The following is a 24,319-nucleotide window of genomic DNA, read 5'->3' as shown; positions in this document are numbered from 1 at the left end:
ATTTTGTCTAAATGAGAATCTAAAGATTTATTGAAATGCAGACACTCTCCTTATAAAATCACTGCAATCTATAATCTTGACAATTATAACTCATTTTAAGTGTGATCAAATATATATATTTGAATGTTAAATGCAGGCTCAATCAAGATTGGTGGAGCCTTCTCACTGATTTAGTGTTCTGTAAAAGACTATTGCACGTGGGTTTGTTGATAGTTTCCAGAACTGGTGTGATAACGCGTAGCCGATCAATCAACCAGTAGTTCAGTGTAATCACAAAATTATGTCCTGTAAGACCAAATATTGCATGTTGTTCTATAAATAGTTTATAGGACACTGGTTCAATGGTAGGATGCTAAACTAGGAATTGGAAGGTCGCTGGTTCGAATCCCGCTCAGACCAATGGATTTTTCTGAGAAAAAAATTAATCCAACGCTTGCTTCTCTCTACCCAGGTGTATTAATGGGTCCATGTGAGAGAAATAAGCCAGTGTGCCATGGCTACATACTGTGTCATGTGTAAACGGACAACTTATATCCCAGTGATCAGGGTGTTACTGTGAAAGTCAGCTGAAGATGTCATCTTGTTATCAATATCAGACTTTTAAACTGATCTTTAACCTTTTCACCTTTTAGGACTGGTTCGATAACGGGGCTCCGACAGTGTTCTGAATATCCGGCTTTTACTTCACTCAGACTTTCCTGACGGGCGCTCAGCAGAACTATGCCCGTAAATACACGATACCCATCGACTTGCTCGCCTTCGTTCACGAGATCCTGGCGGATAAAGATTATACCACGCCACCTGATGACGGTCGGCAGCAGTTTTTTTAAAATTATTTCATTTGTTTTGTCTGGTGTTCCTGGTGAGCCTATTTGATTTAGGCTCAATTGTATAAAAAGCACAAGGACTGTTGAGACACTCCCAAGTCTTTTTCCCTAATAGAACCATTAGTTTTAAGTTTCCGTGGTGTAATGCATATGGTATCCGCCGGCAACCGGGAGGTCATGGGTTCAATCCCAACTGTGGGAGAGTTCTTTAGATCTTCCCCGAAAACACCAACTACTGGTTCTAGTACTGGTTCTAGGCCCAGGAAACGGACTCGAGAGCATTTTAAATAAGTAGCAAGTTCTTCTAATGTTATCGTGCTAAAATAAATAAGTTTAAACTAAACTAACCTTCTGTTAATACCTGAAGGTCTCGAGAACTTTGCCATAGTAGATCTAATAGATTTAAAACAACAAACCCATGTTTATCTTTTCTCCAGGTGTCTATGTAAAGAGTATATACCAAGTTATACTTTTCTCCAGGTGCCTATGTATAGTGTCTATACCAAGTTTTACTTTTCACCAGGTGCCTATGTATAGTGCCTATACCAAGTTTTACTTTTCTTTAGGTGTCTATGTGAAGGGTCTATTCCTGGAGGGAGCTCGCTGGGACAGGAAGACCCACCTCCTTGGAGAGTCTCTGCCAAAGATACGCTTCGATCCAGTTCCCGTGGTAAGATAACCCTTTACCACTCACACAAGCATTTTGGCGCGTTTGTTATCCTTAAGAAAATCTCATTAAATTAAACACCTTTCATGCTCTTTAAGTTTTAAAGTTTCATTTCCAACCAGAAGATACTGATTAGCAGCCAACTACATAAAACTTGAACAGACTCCATGTTGCAAAGCATGCTGTTCTGGTTTCATGCTGGTTGCATATATTCATTTTCACTTTGATTTTGACCATAAAAGAAAGGGATAACCTGCATTTCAGTGTGAACTAAGACACGGCTATGGTATCCTCAAAACTATCAACCGCAAAGTTAACCTTTTTTTATAAAATAAGATGTGAGCCCTTTATTCTCAAAATTTGTAAGGAAAATGATTACCTTGTAACATTGGTTTTAAGAGAACTTTTTAAAATTTAATTTGTATCATACACCTGGAAAAGAAATCTGAGAGGAGGTACTTTAGTAGTCATTCTGTCAGTTTTTTGGCAAGTCAGTCAGTACATGAACATTCCAAAAGACTTTGAAGTGACAACTGCAATATTTCTAAAGCAATTTTATTCATCATTTGCATTGTAGATGTGCAAAACGAATGATTCGCACATTCTTTTGTTATTTACCACTTACGCATCTAATAGTGTAAGGGTATAATTCACATGAATTTGGTAACAAATTCAAAAGTCTCGAGTCAAAACGGTAAAAACCTGGAAAAAACCATCCATTTCAGATCTGGGTGAAGCCTTGCAAGCGTGCAGACCTGGTTGAGGAAGGCGTCTATCACATACCCGTGTACAAGACGAGCGAGCGTCGCGGTGTGCTGTCAACCACTGGCCACTCCACCAACTACGTGATCGGGATGCTCATCCCGACGGACAAGCCCGAAGACCACTGGGTCCAGCGGGGAGTTGCCATGCTCTGCCAGCTCGACAACTAAATGGGCCCGAGCTCGATCTTAGTTGTCGTCCGCTGGTAGACTATTGAATTTAAGTAAAAACAGAGGTGTGATTTTTCAATGACAAATCAATTTAACAAATAGTTATTAAGTTTTATTGATTTATATACAAACGAAGAGTTTAATTTAATCCTATAAGGGGAGTAGGGCATTTTTCTCCCATGAAATGGTTCTTAAATCACACCCCTGAAAAAATAGACAAACAATTTGGCCACTTGTTAATTGTAAAAATTGCGCTGCTTTGGTCCTGTTCTTTGGGTATGAAATTTGGCAATGTTCAAACAACTTTATTTTATTTTCAAATTTGTTTTACATATCCATGAATGGGGCACCCAGTTGGTATTCGTGATTCTTTCCATAATATACACTAGATCTATATTTTGATCTTGTTGGTGGATTGACCAATGCTTTGTTTATTGCAACTTATACTTGCATCACTATTTTAACCTATTTATTTGTACTTGTTTTGACACAGACTTTTATATTATAAGTGCATTTATGTGATTAAATAAACAATGCACATTAGTGTAGCGTGTTTTTTTTTTGCAGTTGTATTTTTTTTCTGGACATTTGTTTGATCAAATTGTGTAATGTTTGAAATGTATTTTAAGTTTGTTAATTATTTTGAACTATTGTTTACAAAGTCCGTCCTTTATTATTGTTATAATTACTATTAATTAAACTTTAAATTATTAAATATATAATTAATGATATTTCACTAAAGATGGTGTTGAATGTTAGTCGGCATTAACTTGTGACGAAATCTTTCCTAAAAGGAATTGTTTAAGCGATTGATGTATGTCTTTAAATATTTAAAGAAAAACAGGACACTATTTGAACAATTTATATTTTTATGTAATTATTTGTGCTTCACATTATGATTGTTGTACTTATAGTTGAGATGTCTGTGATAATTGTGTATACATTCCAATTGTGGAGACTGTTATACACTACAGTTTTGTATTTGTATCCGTGTGCTTAACAATAATTATAACTTTAAGAGGCGTAAACCAATTATAATAATGTCGTTTATACATTAGCATCACAATATTTTTTATCCGAAATAAAACCAGCAATTGACTTAAACAATAAGGCAATCTGAAATGATGTTTTATGACAAACAATTTCAAAAAAACAATTATTAACACAACTAAACAATATTGTCATAGATGTTGATTTAACCTGTGATAGTTACATTTTAACTGCTGATGTTTTGTCGTTACTTGTTTTGTCTGAGGTTTTCCTTCTGTTTTGTTGTACTTATCAGATAAGCAGGAATGTCAATATAGCCAAATTTTATGAGGAAAACTGCATACAAATAGACAATATTTCAGATAATTTAGAACAATGTTTTTTACACACAATTAAACAACTGCTGATATTGGTATGCATGTACTTTAGTCTTTTGTTGATGACTTGTAAAAAAAAGTTAATCATTTGTCTTTAATTTCTTAAATAAATTGTCTGGTGGAAGTGTTTGTATTTGTATTACAACACACAGAGAATGCGGTAACAATAAATGTTAGCACATGTATCTGGGTCATTTTCCAGCAACTGCTTACTTGCAAAGGGTTTATATTGAGGGACTTGTTGAAAAAAAAAATAATTGTTTTTTGATAATCATCATTCATAGACGGTAAACATTATAAAGCATACAAACACTTTTCATCAATATTTTAGCAAAAATGTGTTTTGCCGTAATTTGTTTAATAACATAGATTTAAAAGCATGCTTCTAGAGGTCCCAGGGCTGGCATGTTTGTTTTATTTTATCTTGTTCTCTTTTCTAATTATCATTTAACACAATTGCAAGTATGCAGTTTTGTTAGTAAATTAATTTAATGATATTTTATTGCCCCAAGTCTGTACTGGAGGACATATTGTCTTTGCCCTGTCTGTTTGTTTGTTGGTTTGTTTGAGTCAAACTTTAACATTGGCAATAACTGTTGCAATATTTAAGATAGCAACTTTATATTTGGCATGCATGTGATCTCATGGAACTGCACATTTTAAGGTCATCCTTCAAGTTCAAAAGTCAAATATATGGGGGTGACAATTGTTTCATAAACACATCTTGTTTAAAAATACAAAAAAAAACTGTGATCAACTCCCATTATACAGCAATGTGTGGTCCTTTAGAAGACGGTCTATATTTACTAAGACTTTTTTCGACACAAGTTGATCGCAATTTAAATTTGTAGTTTGTGTTTGCAACTACCTCGGAAGATGGTTTTGAATGATCCATGTATATTCCTCAAAAGGATTGACCAGGATATCCTAGTAGGGAAGTTGCCGGGATGTATTGGATTTTTTGACAGAGAGTGATTTTCCATTAAAAAGATCAACCGATTCCTTGACTTTGGGAAATACAACTTTGGGTAAAATTGGCCACTGGGAATCAGCTTTACATTCAGAAGGGATTTAGTCCCCTCCCCATACACAATAAATGTGTATAACGCTTTATAATTTTCAGGTTTTTAAAACGTCAAAAGATTCCATTTAATAGATATTTAAGAGCATGGTTTATGTTCAGTATTACTGTTTCTTCACAAATATCATAACTACAGCGAAAATTTTTGAATCTGAAACATTTTTTTTATTTTGTCAATTTACCAAAACATGAAAAGGCCCCTTTAATAACAGACTATGTTTAAAGAAAAAACTTGTCAGAATTTTATTATCGCAGGCTTCCATTGTTGTTTTCTAAACAATTGTAGAACTTTTTAAATTATCAGTGTTATTTATATTTCTTGTATTACTTTCGCTTCGAAAATGCCTACAAAATTGACCGTTTCATAATGGCACCATATGGGCACTGAACCTTTTGAATTTAGTGTAAACTAACATAACATATAACTCATCAGATAAGATTCTAAATAATTTGTATCAGATGACTACTTGTTCAGTGCACAATTTGAAAAAACATAATGATATACATGATTTTATTAAATGGACGGAATATTTATGTTCCAATTAAGCGCATTGATTTGTAAAAAGTGGTTTTATATTCCACAAATCGTACGCCATGGCGAGCTAATTTCCGGTCAAAAAATGAAATTAATAGATTAATCTACATGGTTGGCAATTGAGGTTGCCGACAATAGAGACGATCTATAATTGGCGGATGTTTTGACGTGAAATGTTTCCAAGTAATAACATAACAGCTGTCATACAGCAAGGACGTAGATATCTACGTCTTTGCATACATGTATTAACGAACATACGATTTTTTTACCCTACGGGCTTTAAGCATAGGGACGCCTTAATTGCCAAGTCGAGAAACACCTTTGCCTGAATTTCCAAATCTTGGCTGTAGTAGAGTATTTTAGGTCAAATTCACCTTATTATACCACCCTTAACGGGTAGTCCATATAAAAGTACTCCCATATGCACCCTTTCATAAACGCAATCGCAGTGCAGTTCGGAGATTCCGTGCGCATCACTAAACAGACATCGCTCATTACCAATTAAGGAAAGCGATGAATTAACTTCAAAAAACACTGCTACAATTTTCAACGGGGGGAGTTCATAACTTCACAACACAGTATATAACTCTACATTTTATTTACACACTACGAGAATAAATATATACAACAATAATGTTTATTTGTTAACTGTCTTTACATTCTAGGTAAAATCCGTTCTCTCTCAAACTGCCACCAACTCTCCCCAGCTTCTCACTGAACCGGGCTTTTTTTACAAATCTGCCCACCCTTCCATATTTGGATGTGTGGAAAGACACTGATAGGACCTAACATTTGATATTTATTATTGTAACTGTTGAAATATCTGACAAGCAGACTCTGCGAGCAACAGAACAGACCATCCTTGATAATCTATATTATGAAATGATGACCACCTGGTAACTGTTCTGATAACAAATGTCCACCATGTCCCGATGGCATCAAACAAAGCAGTCTAAATTGAGTTCATATACTAAAAATTACAACAAACACATTAAATTTACCTGAATGGCAGCCTACGGAGGTTATCCTTTGCATGTAACCTAAACAAACACGACGATATTTCAACACTATTCTTGCCAACAATTTTGAAATTTGGAACAGTGTAAATATTCTACATCGTTATCAACTTATGTTACATCAAATATCACTATGTGCAAAAAAAGTGTTCTGCGACCTAACCGATAGCGACACTTTTAGGCAACATCACCACAGTTTTCCAATATGGTGGATAGAGCGTACAAAAGAACAACAAAGTAAATAAAAAGCAATTATTTCTTGCTTAAATGGCACCATTTGCATGAGTTTGTGCTTTAGACAAGTAAATTGATAAGTTCTTGCAGTATCAGTGTTCCTAAGCTTTTGCAGTGGTGATCACATTGTGTACCTTTAGACAAAAGACGGCGTATTGCAACTCTCAGCAACCCTTTGGGTTATGCTGAGAGTTGAATTATTGCAACAACCTACACATGGATCACACTGGACAATAATTTCTGTTTTTGGCTTGCGGAAACTTGCAATCAAATAAAAATATTAAAGATCGCATTTTTAAACAAGAGATGTGTTTGTCAGAATACCCCCTACTGCGCCGCTTTGATACATGTTTTTTTACCTTTGACCTTGAAGGATGACCTTGACCTTTCACCACTCAGAATGTGCAGCTCCATGAGATACACATGCATGCCAAATATCAAGTTGCTATGTGAAGGGACATAGAAGATATGAGCATTTTTCGAAACCTAAATGCAAAACCTTAATGCAAAGTGTGACGGAAAGACAGACAGACAGACGGACAGACGGTCTGATCACTATATGCCCTCCTTCGTGGGCATACAAATTTAATTTATTAAATAAATGATAAAAAGCACATATCGTCAAGTATCATAATGTAACATGCAGTTGTTACCTTGATAGTCAATCATGACAATTGTATATGTCAAAGTTCAAAACATTATTAATTTGCTTCACAGAAGCACACATTTCCTGATAATAGCCGAAATAATGAGAGAAATATCATGGACCTTATTTTTAACAACAAAGATCAATGGTATATACAATGTCGGCTCCCTTGACCACGTACAGTGTATTACCAACCACTCATTCTACCCACATAGAACAACAAGATTTGCCTTGCTTAATTTCAAAACTCTTACCTTTAGAGTTAGAATGTTTCCTCATGCAGTCTTTTTTCAAGATATTGCAACCAACAGTGACAATTCATCACCTTAATGCACCTTTTTAGAGACTTTTTCAAATCAAAATTTGTTTGAAACACATTTTCAATATATTCACAAATGGCGAACAGTGTGTGCACTGCATACCATTACAAGTCCCTTTTTTCTGAAATTGAAGGGAAAGCCATTGGTTGCAGAACTCTGACCAAACTTAGTGTGCGACATGCCGAAACGGGGGCTCTAACACCATGTTAAATCAATACCACCAGTTTATTATTCCAAATGCCAGAATGTCATATTTTTAAAGTATAAAGTAAGGTTTACATTTCTTCGTAGTATTTTCTCTGCTCATATACATTTTGAAAACCAATTGCAATCCAACAACGATAAAAGGTAAAGGGATATAGTATTGGCGTTGTCCATCAGTCTATGTGTCTGTCTGTCAGTCTGTCAGTCGGTCCGTCTCGGCGTCTGTCTGTCACATAGTTTCAGGGCTTTATCTCAGAAACTGTATAAGAGCACATTTTTTACACAGTATCTATTCGAGATCAGAAGACAGTTTGTATGATGCTTTTTAAATGGAATCATATGGATCAAGTTCAAATGGAAATTTCCCACTTGCCGGGTTGCACATTCCGAGGAAATGGTAATTTGTAAGTAGTTGTGTCGGTGCACACTTACATGCTTTCAAATTATCGTCAGACTTCCTCTTCAAACTCACAACCTGGGCTGGAATCATCTCCAGTCTGAGAGACTGCATACTTTCTACAATCTTCCCCAGATTGGACTGTTTAGACAGGTACTTCATAATGTCAATGTTTTCCTTGAATATCATGGAACACTGAACCTTCACCGGGGTTTCCTTTAGATATGACTGTGACTCCTGTATTTTGTCAAGACATTTCCTGCCCGCTATGAACTCGATTTCTCTCTTGCTCTTTTCATTAAGGTCCTGTACAGCTTCACCTAGCAGTGAAGTTCATCCTTCAGTCTGCTGCAGTTGTCAACATCTTTCTTAAGAGATATTTTCAAAGCGTTCCTAATTTCATCCAGATCTTTCAAGGTTGTATTTTCAAGTTTATCCAAAGCAGCATTTAATTTCTTACGCATCTCTCTGATTTCTTGCTGTTTTTCAGCGTATGATCCATCAACAGACTGAATGCCGGCCTCTTGAGTTATCTTACACTTGTTTAGTTTAGTAAGAACTGTTTTAATTTTGGTTGACAACTGATGCCTATTCACTGACACCTTTTTGACGGAATCAGAAATGAGAGCCAGATTTGTACACTGTCTGAAATAGCAACATAAATCATAATGATAAATTTGACATTAAATATTAAGATAAAACAGAAAATATAGTCAGATTGGTAAGATTAAAAAGCGGGATTTTCATTTAAAAACATTTGGAGTCTTATTTAGTGTAGAGTTGTCATCTATCAGTGAATACAATTATCAATTAAAGATTTTGCATAACAAACACTGAATGCCCCGTTTTGTAATCTTGGCGACGTTGACGTCGAGCAAAAATGTCCTCAAATATTATACTTTCACCATTTCAAGATTGTTAAGAGAACAACTATTAAAATGCTTTTAAAACTTAACTTAAATTGTTACATAATCAAGATAATTGATTAATGCAAGTGATATAAACATACCTTTTATAAATGTGATCCCTTTCAACTCCATGGGACTTTATGACTGAATGTCTCTTACCTGTGATTCAGTAAAACACAATCCGAGCAGCACAGCTGACTGTGGTCTTGGCAGAACATTTTCAGTATCTTGTTGTTGTGAACATCACATTTCAGTAGCAAATCCTCCATTGTCTTTGCTAGGGGCCATTTATTTGTTTCTCCTCTTCCATATTTCAAATGATTTACATATAATTTATCATGATAATAAAGGCATTTGTTGCAAAAACACTTCAAACATGTTTCACAGAAAAATTCAGCACTTTCTTTGATATTTTTACTTTCGCAAGCACTACAAGAATAGTCCCTCACTAAATCTGAACTTGTATGAACTGTACCTAGAGACGTTGCCATTTTCAATAGATATTATGAACTGTCCTGTAATTAAACAGTTTTGTATTATTTTCACTCCTTTAATAAAATACAATAAAGGTTATCAAAACCAGAATGTGTTTCATAAAGACACACACAGTTTTAAGCTAATATTATAAATAACCAATGAACTAAGCTTCAATCTGACAGAGAATGAATTATGTTGGCTGTTTAAATACACACCAAAGTACAAACTCCATTGTCAAGATACTAAAGAGGTGGAGTGAAGAGGGATGTATAGTGTGGGAGTATGGACATGTATTACATTATCTTCCAAAAATGCGAAAAAAATGCAAAAAATGCACAAAAAAATTCGGGGGGGGGGGATTCTTGGGTGCGATGGTTGGACGGTATTTCAAAAATAAAATAAAAAAAAAATATTTGTGTTTTTTAACCGTTTCAAAAAAAATGTGAGTGGGTATAGTGTGAGGGTGTGGTGGTCATTTGTGAGATGATCTTAAAAAAAATTGGGGGGATTCGGGGGGAGGGGGAATTCGGGGGGGGCACGGGGGATGGTATCAATCAAATCTAATCATAAATAAAGAAGTTATGGCAATTTTATCAAAACTTAATAATTTTACCTTGAGAGTCAAGGTCATTCAAAGGTCAAGGTAAAATTCAACTTGCCAGGTACAGTAACCTCATGATAGAATGAAAGTATTTGAAGTTTGAAAGCAATAGCCTTGATACTTTAGAAGTAAAGTGGATCAAAACACAAAATTTAACTATTTATACAAAGTCAAAGTCAAAAAAGGGCCATAATTCCGTAAAAATGACAATCAGAGTTATACAACTTTTCTTTTTACTGTCCCCTTATGATAGTTTGCGAGTGTTTCAAGTATGAAAGCAATATCTATGATACTTTAGGGGTAAAAATGGACCAAAACACAAAACTTAACCAAATTTTCAATTTTCTAAGTATAAAGCGCCCATAATTCCGTCCAAATGCCAGTCAGAGTTACATAACTTTGCCTGCACAGTCCCCTTATGATAGTTAAAAAGTGTTGCAAGTATGAAAGCAATAGCTTTGATACTGTAAGAATAAAGAGGACCTAAACACAAAACTTAACCAAATTTTCAATTTTCTAAGTATAAAAAGGGCACATAATTCTGTCAAAATGCCAGTCAGAGTTACATAACTTTGCCTACACAGTCCCCTTATGATAGTTAGTATGTGTTGCAAGTATGAAAGCAATAGCGTTGATACTTAAGGAATAAAATAGACCTAAACACAAAACTTAACCAAAATTTTCAATTTTCTAAGTATAAAAAGGGCACATAATTCTGTCAAAATGCACGCCAGAGTTATCTTACTTTGCCTGCCCAGTCCCCTCATGATAGTAAGTAAGTGTACCAAGTTTGAATGCAATAGCATTGATACTTTCTGAGAAAAGTGGACCTAAACGCAAAACTTAACCGGACGCCGACGCCAACGCCGACGCCAAGGTGATGACAATAGCTCATTTTTTTTTCAAATATGAAATGCATAATTCATTTCAAACAATTTAATTTGTTTCAATTTTGATTCATGATTATCGGTAAACAAAACAATATGGCAATTATTTTTTCTAAGTTATGAGTGTATTATAGATTGCTTGAATATAATCATTTTAATATAAGACAATTTTTTAGGAAAATTGTCATTTGCAACACTGTGAACAAGTCCCTGTCATTGAAAGTTGCAAATTGTCTGATGTACATGTATTGATTGGTCTGTGTTAACTGGTACAACAGTCTTAACTTGCATTTTAGCAACTCACAGTTCTGTTCAAAGCGGCATTTACGCATTTAGATAAAAAAATGTCCACTCCAGAGTTCAACCTGTTTAAAATAAAGAAGTCAATAGACAAAATTGAGTAAAATCAAGGTCTCACTAAACGAAACTGCACACTCATCTTCATATCAGATTGAGTAATCATTACTCTTAAATTTTGATGATAATCATGATAATCCAAGATTGAGAAATAACATGTCTAAATTTAACTGTAATTAAATATTGTGCACAATATCTTATAAACTTTGTAAATAAATGTACAGAAGGTCAACTGAACATGTGTTGGGGTAGAATAAAGTAGTGATAAAACTAAGATAGGTGGATAATGATTTAAACCTATTTATTCAAGCTTGATGGCATGAAAAGCCTTAGTTAATTTTTAATGCTCTTGAGTCCGTTTCCTGGGTAGAATGGGTTGAAAACGTACAAACTATAAAGCAGAATGCATGTAGACAATGCAGGGCTTTCCTTAGACCTCAAATCTCAAGAGTCAAGGACTCTTGGGACCATATTTTCAAGAGTCAAAATCAAACTTCTGAGAGTCCTAATAATAACGCAGGAGAGTCAATGATTTTTTGCAATTTAAGCAAATTACTGAGATATAATATATAAAAAGCAACAAATAAAAAGATACATGTATGTTAACATTTATTTCTTACATTTTACTGTCACTACAACACTATGCATTTAAACACAATATTTTAATGATTAATAAATACAAAACATGTATTCTAATACAACATTAACTTCATGTATACAGCAGAGTAATATGTCATATGTTCTTCTTTCGCACGTTTGGGGGTGTTAGGAGCACTGTCATTTAGATCTAAAGTACGCTTTGTCGTTGGCGTCTTACACGCACTTTCAGAGTTACTACCGATTCCGAATTCGAAAAGGTTTCTCTGCGACATTTTCTGAATGCACAAGCACAATTACACTTTGACCGTTTCGCGTGGCTATTAAATTAAGAATGAAATACAAAATGTGAAAAAAAAAACATTTCCGCTGGCTATCACAAAAAAACAACAACATACGGGTGGTACCTAAACACAATAGCCTATATAAATCGGTAAACTATAAAAGGAAATTATTTCTACTCGCCGATAAAGGTGCCTCCGTATTTAATCCCATCAAAAATTCCGACGCCCTTTAATTATTTCATGTGCCATCTTCACGGAAGACGTGCGACAAACACGCCGTTTTCTATGCCTTCTCAAACGGTCAATTATTACGCCTACATGTATTTTGTAATCAATTAGCTCATGCAAAAATTGTCACTTTGCCACAAGGCCAGTTGTATCGGTTCTATAGTTATTTTTAGCAACTTTGATGCAAAGCGTGTAATTTGACGTTGTAGACAGTACATATGCCAGCATAACTTTCGCGCGTCTTTGAACTGAGCAATCATGAAGTGAAACAGTGATGGGTGCATTCAGCTTTGGAAATACATTCTGCCATACTCTGGAAATATCTCAAAATATGCTTTACGGTGATATGTGGATATGGATGTTATTATTTTATATTGAATATTATTAAAACTGACGCGGATGAGTCCATTCTGTTTTGGTGGGTTTATAGTTCTTCTTAAATGCTCTGAGCTTTTATGAGTACATACGTACAGCTCAGAGGGTCAATAGCTGGGAGTTGGATTATTGCAACTAGGTGGGTTTAATACACGTCTTTTCCGCAAACAGCTGATAACAAACGCTATGATAAATAATGGAAAGTTAATACACGCGTCATCGAACCAGCAGTGTTTTAATTGGTCAATACTAGATTTCTTAATTAACCAAACTCCGCCTACTGGGTGGACTTGTGCTTCGATGATTGGAAACGGGCGTTAACGATTAGCGTGTACTAAATGAGATACACCGCCCCGAGCCAATTATCGCTTAGTCTTAACAACTTTTGATCTCGTTGACGCAAGTCGGTATATTCCCCCGGGTCAAATGTGACGCATGACGTAATTTTCTCAAGAGTCAAAAAGGGGTCTTCTGTAATTTTCAAGCGTCAAAACCCGGGAGCTCGGGTCAAAGGAAAGCCCTGCAATGATACACGTGTTTTTAATATTTAATATAAATATTTCCATTTCTGATTTTTACAGGTTTGATGTTTATAAACCATAACATGTTAACAACTTGAATTACTGCAGTCACTGTTTCCACATACACATAGTTCTCTACCTTGTAAATATAAACCCCTGCTACATATAATAAGACTTAAAAACAGGGTTGTTAAAGGGGGAAATTGTATGCTACTTTCAACATGAAAATAACATGGCTAAAGAAATAAGTGTAAGGCGAAGGGAATTGTTATTCACTGGTTTAATCATTAATAGGTTTAAAAACAATATTTAATACTGGTAAAATGTGTGCAGGGAATATGTTGACCAAACAAATCTCAATGACCTATATTACATTATATTACAAACTTACATTAAGAAAATAGTAAAAAGCCCTTAAGAAGAGAAACATACTTATAAAATATTAATTAAAAACTGTGACAATCCAGTTTGTCATACAAAAATGGAACTCAGAATTCTTTAATATTGACTGGAAAAAATGTTCATGCACTCTTCTTTAATCTTACTAAGGAAATATAGATCAGATGGCGCCAGTAACATTTGCATAAAAATGATGCAAGGAATATCATTTGGAGGAGTGAAAAATGACACAATTGCAACTGCTTGCATCAAAAAGCAGGAGTCTGCTTCAATTGAAATCTCTGGGTAATACCTAATCATATAACATGTCAGGAAATAATACACAACCAAAAATGAACGATATACTCATAGTGTGACTAGAGAATCACAGATAAAACAGTATCATTTTTATTGAAAATATAAAGCCCTACATCATTGATTCTTAATAACATGATATAATTCCATGTATGCCATGTCTGCGAGCTTTTCTTTAAATCGTGCAACGAATTTGTAATATCTAGGCGCTTCAAAGTTTACAAAACCTAAATAGAAACTAAGTTTAACAAGTTTTTAAGATGCATAACAAAACAAAATCAAAATTTAAACTCGAATATGTCATTTTGACAGGTTCGTTACTGTGTCATGTTTAAGCGCACGCATTTCTTTTATTGAACAAAGTACACCTATAAAAATGGTAGATTTTTATACGCAATTTATATTGTATAGTCTTAAAATACAAAAGGAGACAATGTTTGTTTTTGCTACAAGCATATAAAATACGGTTTGTCTGTAAATTTAGAAGAAAGGTTTGTTAAATTACATTGGTAAGGAACAGTTCCTTTTTTAATACATTATCCTCTGTGTGCCTAATTTCGATCAGGTGCCTAAGTTCGATCAGTTTTTTATGACGTATTTCCGAATACCAGCACTTACATCACGCGCCAGCCTTCCTGCGAAAACTCATAACAGAAGTCGTAATTCCGTCAACCTCTGGTAAAAATGCGGTTTAAACAGGTCTTTATGAATAACAAAGCTTAAATTATGTCAATTATCGATACCTCATTTTTCATGCATTTATCGCACTTATATTATTTGAATCACCATTAAGTTATAAAAAATCCATCAAAATACTCTTTTCTAAATTGCCAGGGACGCTGCAGTATTCAGGGGAGGTAATACAATTCTCCGTAAATAAGCGCTTTGTTTACATGGGGCTCATTAGAGGGCATTCATAAATTAGATCAGCGCATTACATTTTAAGATAATAGACGTAAATAAAGACGTTTCTTGTTAAATTTAAGCAATTTACTGCAGCGCAATTTCCACGAAAAACTGACTTTTAGAAGGGGTGAGACATTCCTATGTCCACATTGTGTTTAGGAAAAATATCGTATCATAATGTAAATATGTTTGGTAATTTTACAAATGTGTGTTTATGAGTGTTTAATGTTCTTTTCTGTTACCTTCTTAATTGTTAGTTGTTGTTAATTTTGATAAATATTTAAGACACACATTACAGTAATCTTCAAAATATATGATGTGAGGTAATAGATAGTTTTTAACCGTTTACGACCGTTTTGTTTGTTTATATTTCATTTTTTGGCAGATTTGGATACAGTTTTGAATACTCTGTCTAAATACCATAGCACGTTTTCAGTAATCGTTGTTGATATCGAGCATGCGCAGAGACAAAGTTTAACGTGATCGAACTTAGGCACACAGAGCATAATTCCTATTTAAACTTTGAAATACATACGTACTGATCATGTTCCCTGTCCAGATAAAACAAGAAACTTGAACAAATGCAAAGAAACGCAATTGCTATATGTTTAATCACAGGAGTTTGAAATTCTATCCATAAAGCTAATCTTATGGCTAAATAAAAAATACCCCTGAATAGTATAAAGACTACAGGAATGAAACGCAGCAGACCCCGGACCCGCTCATTTTCCAGTAAACAAGGGAAATTACTGGAAAAACAGGGTACCCTACATCGACCCATGATATAATAATCAAAAGGCCGGTGAAAAAAAACTACAAACACTGCTTACAGAACTACCTTCCTCTAAATTCACAATCATTCAACACTTTCCGCTCATCGTCGGATCCATTGCGTGTTGTTGTTGTTTTTTAGGCTAGATTGCACTCAAACGGTACGCAGTTGTTTACCACTATCGACAAAGCGGGGTTTGGGGGCGGTAGCTCCCGATACTAAGGGAATATATAGGATAAAAAGGATTATTAGTTGTTGCGTTAGGTGTTAGGTATTGGGCGCTTAGCAACGATACAATTATACGTTTTTCCATTCTTTCCATTGAAATTGTGCGCTCTCTTGATTCTATAATGTATTCGATTGAAAGGTTTGTTATGTCAGGTTCATTACCGGGTTTGATAAAATACATGCAAATTGGCCATATATGGAAGAGGGTGAGAATTTGTTTTGCATGGTATCGTGGTTATTCCAATTCTAGGAACTGGAAAAAACCGATTGTTTAACTGATATCAGATTTGCACACTCTAAAATAAAGAAAAGACAAGAAAATTCCCTTACAAGCTGGCCATTATTTACCTTATTGATAACACACTTAAAGTTTTTTAGATGTGTATTTATATTCTTTTCCTGCTAGACATACTTTACTGGTATATACACAAGACAGGATTAGGTCTTTTATTAAGTGCGATGATCTATCATTTTCTGTTTGAAACAAGCCTAATACAATCGAGTAATTGTATAATAGAAACACAAAACATTTTTAATTATATTTATTTATGGTTTTGAATTCATGTTGCAATTTATTATGTTTTTTTTTTCATTAAAAAGTGTCGATTGTATGTACTGCAAATGACATTAAGTATCGTCTTATTATCTACCATGTTGTACTTTATATGATCGTCTGTTCCATATACTCATTATAAGTATTATGGATATGTGAATAATAGAGCACCAACATGTAGTACCACATGTAAATGCGGAAGCACACCTTCATATGTTGGCAAAAACCTCATTCGTTTTCTTATATCATTCAAATGTGTAAATTCGCTTTAACAGGACTAGTTTTTTTCCCGCGGGTCATATAACAAGCTTTATGTTTACAGCACGCAGCGGTTACATGTTATGAAACTGCAACTAAATCGCATGTTAAAACCCACTTAAAATGCAATAATTTATGTCAAGGCCTCAATTTCATTGTGGAAAAGTATACCGTACTTACGTATGGCCTACGTGCATGTTAGCGCTGAAAACATAACAGTGAGTCCTTAGTTTTCAAACAAACAGTTGCATACGCATTGTATCTTTGCAATCTGATACAACGCCCGGGAATCGCGGACTGATAAATTCAATATCACAGCAAAGCCTTCTCTACATTAAAACATTTTGCATACCAGCAGGCTGAATATAGTTTCTTAATTGTCCTTGACAGAAAGAAGATACTTATCGAATGTGTAAAATTTCCAACGACTAACCAACAGAGTATTAACAGTTAAGGACAAACAGTTGCATGCCATGGTGGCCTGTTGTGTCATTATACAAGGATATTTATTACGTATATCTTCCGATCATATTATTTTCCTGCCATTTTAAATGTTTTGCAATATGCAATGTATTATACATCAAGCCTTTTCGGAAAACTATTTGTATGATCAAGAATAAGGAATATTCATGAACAACAGGCTTTACATTGTAGTTAAGATCTTGTTTTCAGTTACTTGTAAACGCCTATGCGTCATAGCGTGTTTTTCAGTAGCTATATGAATAATATTATATACATTTTAACTTGCTTAAATCATAATTTTCATGTGATTCTTCACGTCTCTGAGATATATGTGGTTCCATTAGCTGAAATACAATAATGTTCCGTGAACAACAGTATTCGGCATACGTACTCGGTTTTTTAGTTGTTAGCTTGCGAACAACTAAGGTTAAGAGCAAGTTTTGCAAGTCGGTCCGCTCTTTACTACGCTAAGAATGATAACCACCGCATCTTCCTGTGCACACTGATTAGCCTGTTTATAATTCACCAGTGTTTAACAGCTTATGCGAAAATTCCATAGTAGAAAAAGTATGTATATATTGTTCAAATACCCGTTGTAATATAAAAATGAAGCTTGAACTCTGGTATAGATTGTTGGGACGCATTGGCCATGGCATGTATTAATATTATTAATTTGTCTATTGTTGAAGATCGTGTACATTTAACATGATGAACGGGAGGACTTGTGCGCGTGAAATTTCGTCTATGTTAATGCACCCAATATTTATAAGAACTTGTGGTTAACATGCCGTTTCCAAGACGAAAGGCGGGAGCAAGAATGCGAGTGACAATGGCTCTTAAAAAGAAGAGACAGGAGTGTAACAAATTGCAGGCAAACACCTTGAACTGAAAAAACGTCAATAACAAAATGAGAGCAATTCAGAGAATGAAAATACGAACCCAAGTTCAGCGCTATCTATCGATACCCGGACCACCACTATGTCACCAAAAACTTTGACAAAGTATCAACTCATGATATGCGTTTTTCTTGTAAGATACCGCAACATGTTAAACGTCAGATACTCCTTGGAAATACAGTATTAAGCGGAATTAGAGCAAGCAGAAAAGATATGTCGAAGTCGTCAAGTAGATCGCTGGCGAAGTATCTCAGTGGCCGAAGGGAGCTTAAATCACAAGGGGATGGAACAGCGTTAGGACGGTATATTATGGTGTGTTATGAAATAAAATGCCATTATTATATTTGATTAAGATTGTTTGCATTTAAGGTCAACGTCACCTTATAATACCTTCCTACACAGAGCTCACACTGAATGTTTTTGAGCCAACCAGTTTTCGTTTGTCGGTTGTGACAGGTAACAAAATGAAAAATATTAACTAGTGTATTTTTTAAATGTCATTTAATGATAACAAAGCACATATTATCACTTTTCATAATCATGCATACAGTTGTCAATATAAGATGTCATGACAGTTATACATGTCAAAGTAGAATAACATAATTCATTTAATACATGGAAGTACACTTTGCATAGTTATAATACACACAACTACAGGCATATCCCAATAGCTCATTGGTTACAAGATCGATCAATTAAAGCACATTTGATTTATCACATACATTACAAATATATCCTGCTATCAACGTAGAGTAACATCACAGCATCAAAAATTTGCACTATCTCCATTTCAAAACTCTAACCTTTAGACTAAGCATGTTATTTATAAAGATATTGCTACCAACAGTAAATGTATTTGACTTCTGCTCCTTAACTCATAGATAACATTAGATAAATTGTGTTTATTTGTTAAAGCGGAGCCACATGTTAATAACTTTTCATGACTCTTAAAATGCTCTAATGCTTTGTTGTTTAAGATTGTTGTTTTTTTTGTCAGAAAAATTATTGCCCAGAGGACTCTTAACGCCATTTCAGCAACTAAACTGACATGTGATTTGTTGCCATTTTTATAGCAACATAGATGAATTGCTGTACCTGCATTATGAATTAACAACTTCAAATGTTTTAAACACATTCATTTGATAAAATTATTACGCTTTCAGTAAGGTTTTGATTTGTCCGTAATGATTTACTTATTATCGGTAATAAATTAAGATCAATACTCGACAGAAAGGTTTGTAATACTCAGCTTTTAAATAAATTATTATCATACTTCTTTTCATTGATTTATTTCATAACACGTTTTTGCAATGAACCAATCTTTTTGGGAAATATTACAAATATTACCGGTACTGCATATTCAAGTTATAGAGTGAATATCAATGGCATAAAATGAATGACCTTTAATATTTTTTTCAGACAAATGTTGTCTATACCATGCTTGTCTTATTACACGATTGCTCTACCCAAGAGGTTTCATTCAAATACGTTATGTCAGGTGTCAGCGAGCTCAATGTTGATTGGCTAACATGTGCACTTCAAAAACAATAAGGTCATAGGAGGTCGCATATTCTGGTGAGAACCAGTTACCTCTTACTGTTTAAATGCTTACAACTGCAATTAAACAAAAAGAAGATGATAGAAAACCAGTCGGGAATAAAATTGGCACACGTATTCAAGAACAGTTTAACGTGATTATAGCATTTTCGCAAATCACAATTTGTTTGAGCATTTTTTTTTAAATATTTTCTCAAATGGCTAAATTGACAAACGACAGTGTGGGCGTAACCTTCCTCTTTCAGGCCCTTGTGGCTGAAATGAAGTTTCGAAATTGCTGGCAGAGAGCCATTGAGTGGAGAACTCTAACCGACTTTGAGATGAGGGTTTTAAAGGGGGGGGGTGGCTGCGAATACACCATATTTAACCAATGCAACTTGTGTATTGCTTCAACATTGCCAGAATGTAATGTTTTACATTTCTTCAAACTATTCTCTCTGCTCATGGTCCACGCGCAACACCAATTCCAATAACAAGCCCATGTTTTTTTTTGTATTTGCTTACCCTGACTTTTTGTTTCGTTCGTTAAGAAAGATCAACACAGACACATACCGATCTAGTCCGAAAATAGTTAAATTTAGTACCGTTACATTAAAAATTAAAAAAAAACACACAAACAGTGCAGATTTTACACACATTCTTAATTCAAGATTAGTTGACAGTTTTCATACATGATTTTTTTTAAATAATGCTTGCTACGATCTTTAAAGCATTAAAACAATTTACTTTTCAAAATAAAGTTTATTTAATTGTAAAATAATAAACGATATTAAAACTGTATGAATATTTTTTTGCCTCGTCCAGATATAAATTGCTTTGACTAAATGCGCCATTTAAAGAAAAAACGGAAATTACATTTATAACTATGTTTATATAAAAATGTGTATCCACATACATTGTAAATGAGCTATTACAATTCCATAACACGGATTGTATTGCTAGCATATAGTCCCACAATGATCTGGTCAGTGTTGGTGTTGTAGCAGATTGACACTGGGTAGCGCAGTCCATCTTTCTCTGAAGCCAGAGTTGCCATTTTCTTTTTCCCCTCACGATCGACCTGTATGACAGTATGGGATCTGATACCACATACAAGGACTTGTCCTGTGGGTGTGACGTGTACACCTTTTGGCCCCTCAAGTGCAGGGTCAGTGAAGGTTGATAGCAGGGTGCCATCTATGGCCAGTGTGAAGAGCTTGTTCTGGGCAAAGTTTGTGACATAGATAAAGTCACCATCAGGACTGACTGCACATTTGTAAACTGCAAAGCATGAACAATTATCTATATACTCAGGTTAGCCTTGCAGACATTAACACTTAAAACAATGAGATAAAAATGTTCATTAACATATGCACGGTTGTGATTATATTTAGTGTAAAAAAATAAATATATATAAATATATTAACAATATAATACAGTCGAAATCCGATGGCTCTAGCTGTATTATTTGGCGTTTAGAATATATCTGAAGAGTCTGCCAAGAGCCGAGAGTCTGCAAAAGCAAAAATCATCAAACAACACTATGGAGGCAATTTATATTAACTAGCGATTGCTCGAACTTGCTTGGCATGAATATCGGGTCGGCTCGAACTCTTCCTTAAACAACGATTTTTTCGGCGTAAGCTGAATAAACCAGCTTTTCACCCTGACTTGACCTTTGTAAGTGTCCAATAATACTCAAATAAAATTTCCCGCGGCTAGGTACGAATGAATACACTTCATTTATTCCATTGGCTGATTTGAGTATAACACCAGAACATTAGAAACATATCCGCGTCTTTGTAACACTGTTTTACTGCATGAAACAATTTTATCTCTAATGAAAAGGCCCAATAGATAGAACAGTTTTACAATCAATTTTCGACATAAATACAGTTTGTGCGTTCACCTTTTATTTTCAGAGAATTACCAGCGCAAAAGCGTTTAACTAAAGGCTATGTTGTCATATTTAGTACTTACTTGCATTGCATTTCAACCCGCGAGGTTTCGGGTCAATACGCGGTCATTTTGTGAAAGTCAGAGTTTATATACAGTTCCTCACCGGAGTTCGCAAAAGGGGTTGCGATCATTGTGTCTTACTGACAATAACGTAGTGACTGTAATGCATTGCATTCCAATCCGCAAGGTATCAAGGTCAGTTTGCGGTCAGTTGCAGAAATCTTTATATAAACGCCGTCTCGTAAACTTTGTGCACTTGAAGTCTGTTTTGATCAGAAAGATACTAAATAAAGATATTCGGCGATATTATTGTGGTATGTCAATCATCGATTTTTAATATGGTTTCAAAATTTGCATGATAAGGACCAATTTTGATAAAATTAATTAGAAATATTTATCCATTTAGACCAGTTTATTAAGCATGACCACAATAATTCGCTATACTATAATTATGCAATTAAATAAGATTCGAGTATTGCCGGCTGACCTATATGCACTCGTTTATTTTCATGTTTCTTGTGTTTTTCTATTCTGTAAATATAGATATCTGAGTAATAATATCACATAAAGCAAAATAAGCCACGAAATCTGGCGCAACACCCCGTAATTGATTTGCTTATGATGTAGCTAACAACTGCGCAGAAAAAAGGCATCCGCTACTTTTTATCTCATAGAGATAACTTTTGATCGTTCATAAACATCGACCACAATCAACGCCGTATATCTTTTTTAAAGATATTTCTTGTTATTGCTATATTCATATTAATTTCCGCTGGATCACTCGAATTTGCGAGAGTCAAATTATCGGATGGCTTGAGCTGTTGTTTTTTCAGTCCTTGTCACAATTTTCACATGTTCTTTTGTTGGTTTGGCTCGAACTCGCGTCAGGTCGCATAACGCTGTCAATCGATTAGGAACGCTTGATTAAAGGCACACCATAAGTGCATACATGTTATTGACTCAATTGTTTATTGATTCAGTAAAATGTGCAATTTGTATAAAATCTGGCCTTTTCGTAGATACACAAAGCATTTACAATGTCAAGTTAAATGAATATAAAACGTTGTATGTATACGAAAAGTCATGAACAAAGCACAAACATGTCATAAAAACAAGCAAATAAATAAATACATGTATAGTGTTGTTAAATATTTTGGCGATGTGTTTATAGTGCTTATGCATGTTGTGTTTAGTGGTGTTTCTTACAAGTGCCTGAAAATGTGCTACATACATACGCGCTGGTATGATATACATTTATTATATTATATTTGATTGTATGTGTAATTAATTTAAAGTATTTTAATTAAAATATAAAGTACCGGTAAATATTTTGTTCTTGTTAATTCAAAAAAAGAAAGTAGTACGGATTTTTTTCCAGTTTGAATACTCTTCAACTGGAGATGTAAATATGTTGCAGACTCATTTTATTAAACAAAGTAGATTAGCAATCGGTTTGATCGAATTCCGGATGGTTCGAACTTTTGTGGTCTGTCCTGGCGAGTTTGAGCCATTAGGTTTCCACTGTATATACAGCATTAGCAATATGAAATATACAATGTTTATATTTACAACACATTTTACCTGTAATGCCACCTCCAGTATCCTCATATAGTAATTTTTTATGTCTCAAATATATCCCATTGCGGTCGTAGAGGTTGAGGTCGTAGAGGTAGAGAGCAGTGCCTGAGGTGATATACAAATCACCTTGATGGTAGGTAATGCCAAGAGTAGCATGTGGTAACTTATCAACTCGGTAACCTGGTTCCACTAGCTCCAGCAGATGCCCAATCACCAGCTTCCCATCGCTCACATTGATCCTTCGAACTGTATTCTCAAAAGTTACAGCCACTTGACAGGGTGAGATTTGGCAAATGTCCTTCGGATTACTATCTACGTACAAGTCACTTGACACATTATAATGTTTGTCCAACATCTTCACTCTCTTATTATTATAATCTGCAACAATGGTCTCACCACTAGGCAAGATGCAAATGCCCGAGATGTAGCACGTCTGACGTTTGTCACTTGCTATTTTCACATTATACTCAGACATCTTCTTCACATACATCTGGTCTGGATTAATCTGATCTGAACTTGTATGAATTGCAGCTACAGAAGTTGCCATTTTCAATATATATTGTGAACTGTCCTCATCCTTAAAAGTTTATTCACTGTTTATATATTGGTAATTCTTGTTAAATACAATTGTATATTATCAAAACCAGAATATGTTGCATAAAGACACTCACACAGTTTTTAGTTAGTATTATAATCAATGTACTAAACTTTAAACTCGCAAATGTTTAACCTTGGCTGTTTAAGCCCACAACACACTGCAAATACACACGGCATGTACACACCGAAGGAAAAGATCTTGTATGTAGGTTAACATTTCGCTGATAACAAGGATACATGTATACACCATTTTCTGAAAATAGGGTGAAACGTGATTGCACGGAACATTTTGCCGATAATAATGGTATAATCCATTTTCTAAAAATAGGGTAAAACTTTGTTGCATGCACGTAGTTAAAGGGACTTGTTCACAGATTTGAGTATTTAAATTCATTAAATGTAAATTTTAACAAATATATC

At 34.6% G+C, this 24,319-nt stretch overlaps 2 protein-coding genes across 10 annotated transcripts in view; one reads left to right on the top strand and one right to left on the bottom strand.

The window, feature by feature from the left end:
• LOC127848498 (dynein axonemal heavy chain 7-like) overlaps window positions 1–2,728 on the top strand; it is a 281,861-nt gene extending 279,133 nt beyond the window's left edge. Inside the window, exons 74-75 of the mRNA XM_052380990.1 lie at window positions 1,394–1,497; window positions 2,220–2,728. Of these exons, the coding sequence (XP_052236950.1) occupies window positions 1,394–1,497; window positions 2,220–2,426 (311 nt within the window). The 3' untranslated portion in view covers window positions 2,427–2,728. The remainder of the gene's footprint in view (window positions 1–1,393; window positions 1,498–2,219) is intronic.
• LOC127848500 (uncharacterized) overlaps window positions 1–24,319 on the bottom strand; it is a 458,919-nt gene that overhangs the window by 130,822 nt on the left and 303,778 nt on the right. Inside the window, exons 1-2 of one of the 9 annotated variants that reach the window (XM_052381002.1) lie at window positions 23,306–24,109; window positions 20,019–21,046 (exon numbers count right to left, since the gene is read on the bottom strand). The exons of 4 other annotated variants lie outside the window; for them this stretch is intronic. In XM_052381002.1, the coding sequence (XP_052236962.1) occupies window positions 20,697–21,046; window positions 23,306–23,849 (894 nt within the window). In that variant the 5' untranslated portion in view covers window positions 23,850–24,109 and the 3' untranslated portion in view covers window positions 20,019–20,696. Of the gene's footprint in view, window positions 1–20,018; window positions 21,047–23,305; window positions 24,110–24,319 lie in introns of those variants that run through there. 4 more of the 9 variants (XM_052381000.1, XM_052380996.1, XM_052381001.1 and 1 more) reach the window with 4 other exon arrangements.

Source organism: Dreissena polymorpha, chromosome 10 (assembly GCF_020536995.1).
Source record: "Dreissena polymorpha isolate Duluth1 chromosome 10, UMN_Dpol_1.0, whole genome shotgun sequence".
NCBI classification, from domain to species: Eukaryota; Metazoa; Mollusca; class Bivalvia; order Myida; family Dreissenidae; genus Dreissena; species Dreissena polymorpha.
Note: the sequence above shows the minus strand (reverse complement) of the source record. Positions and strands in the feature narration are given on the sequence as shown.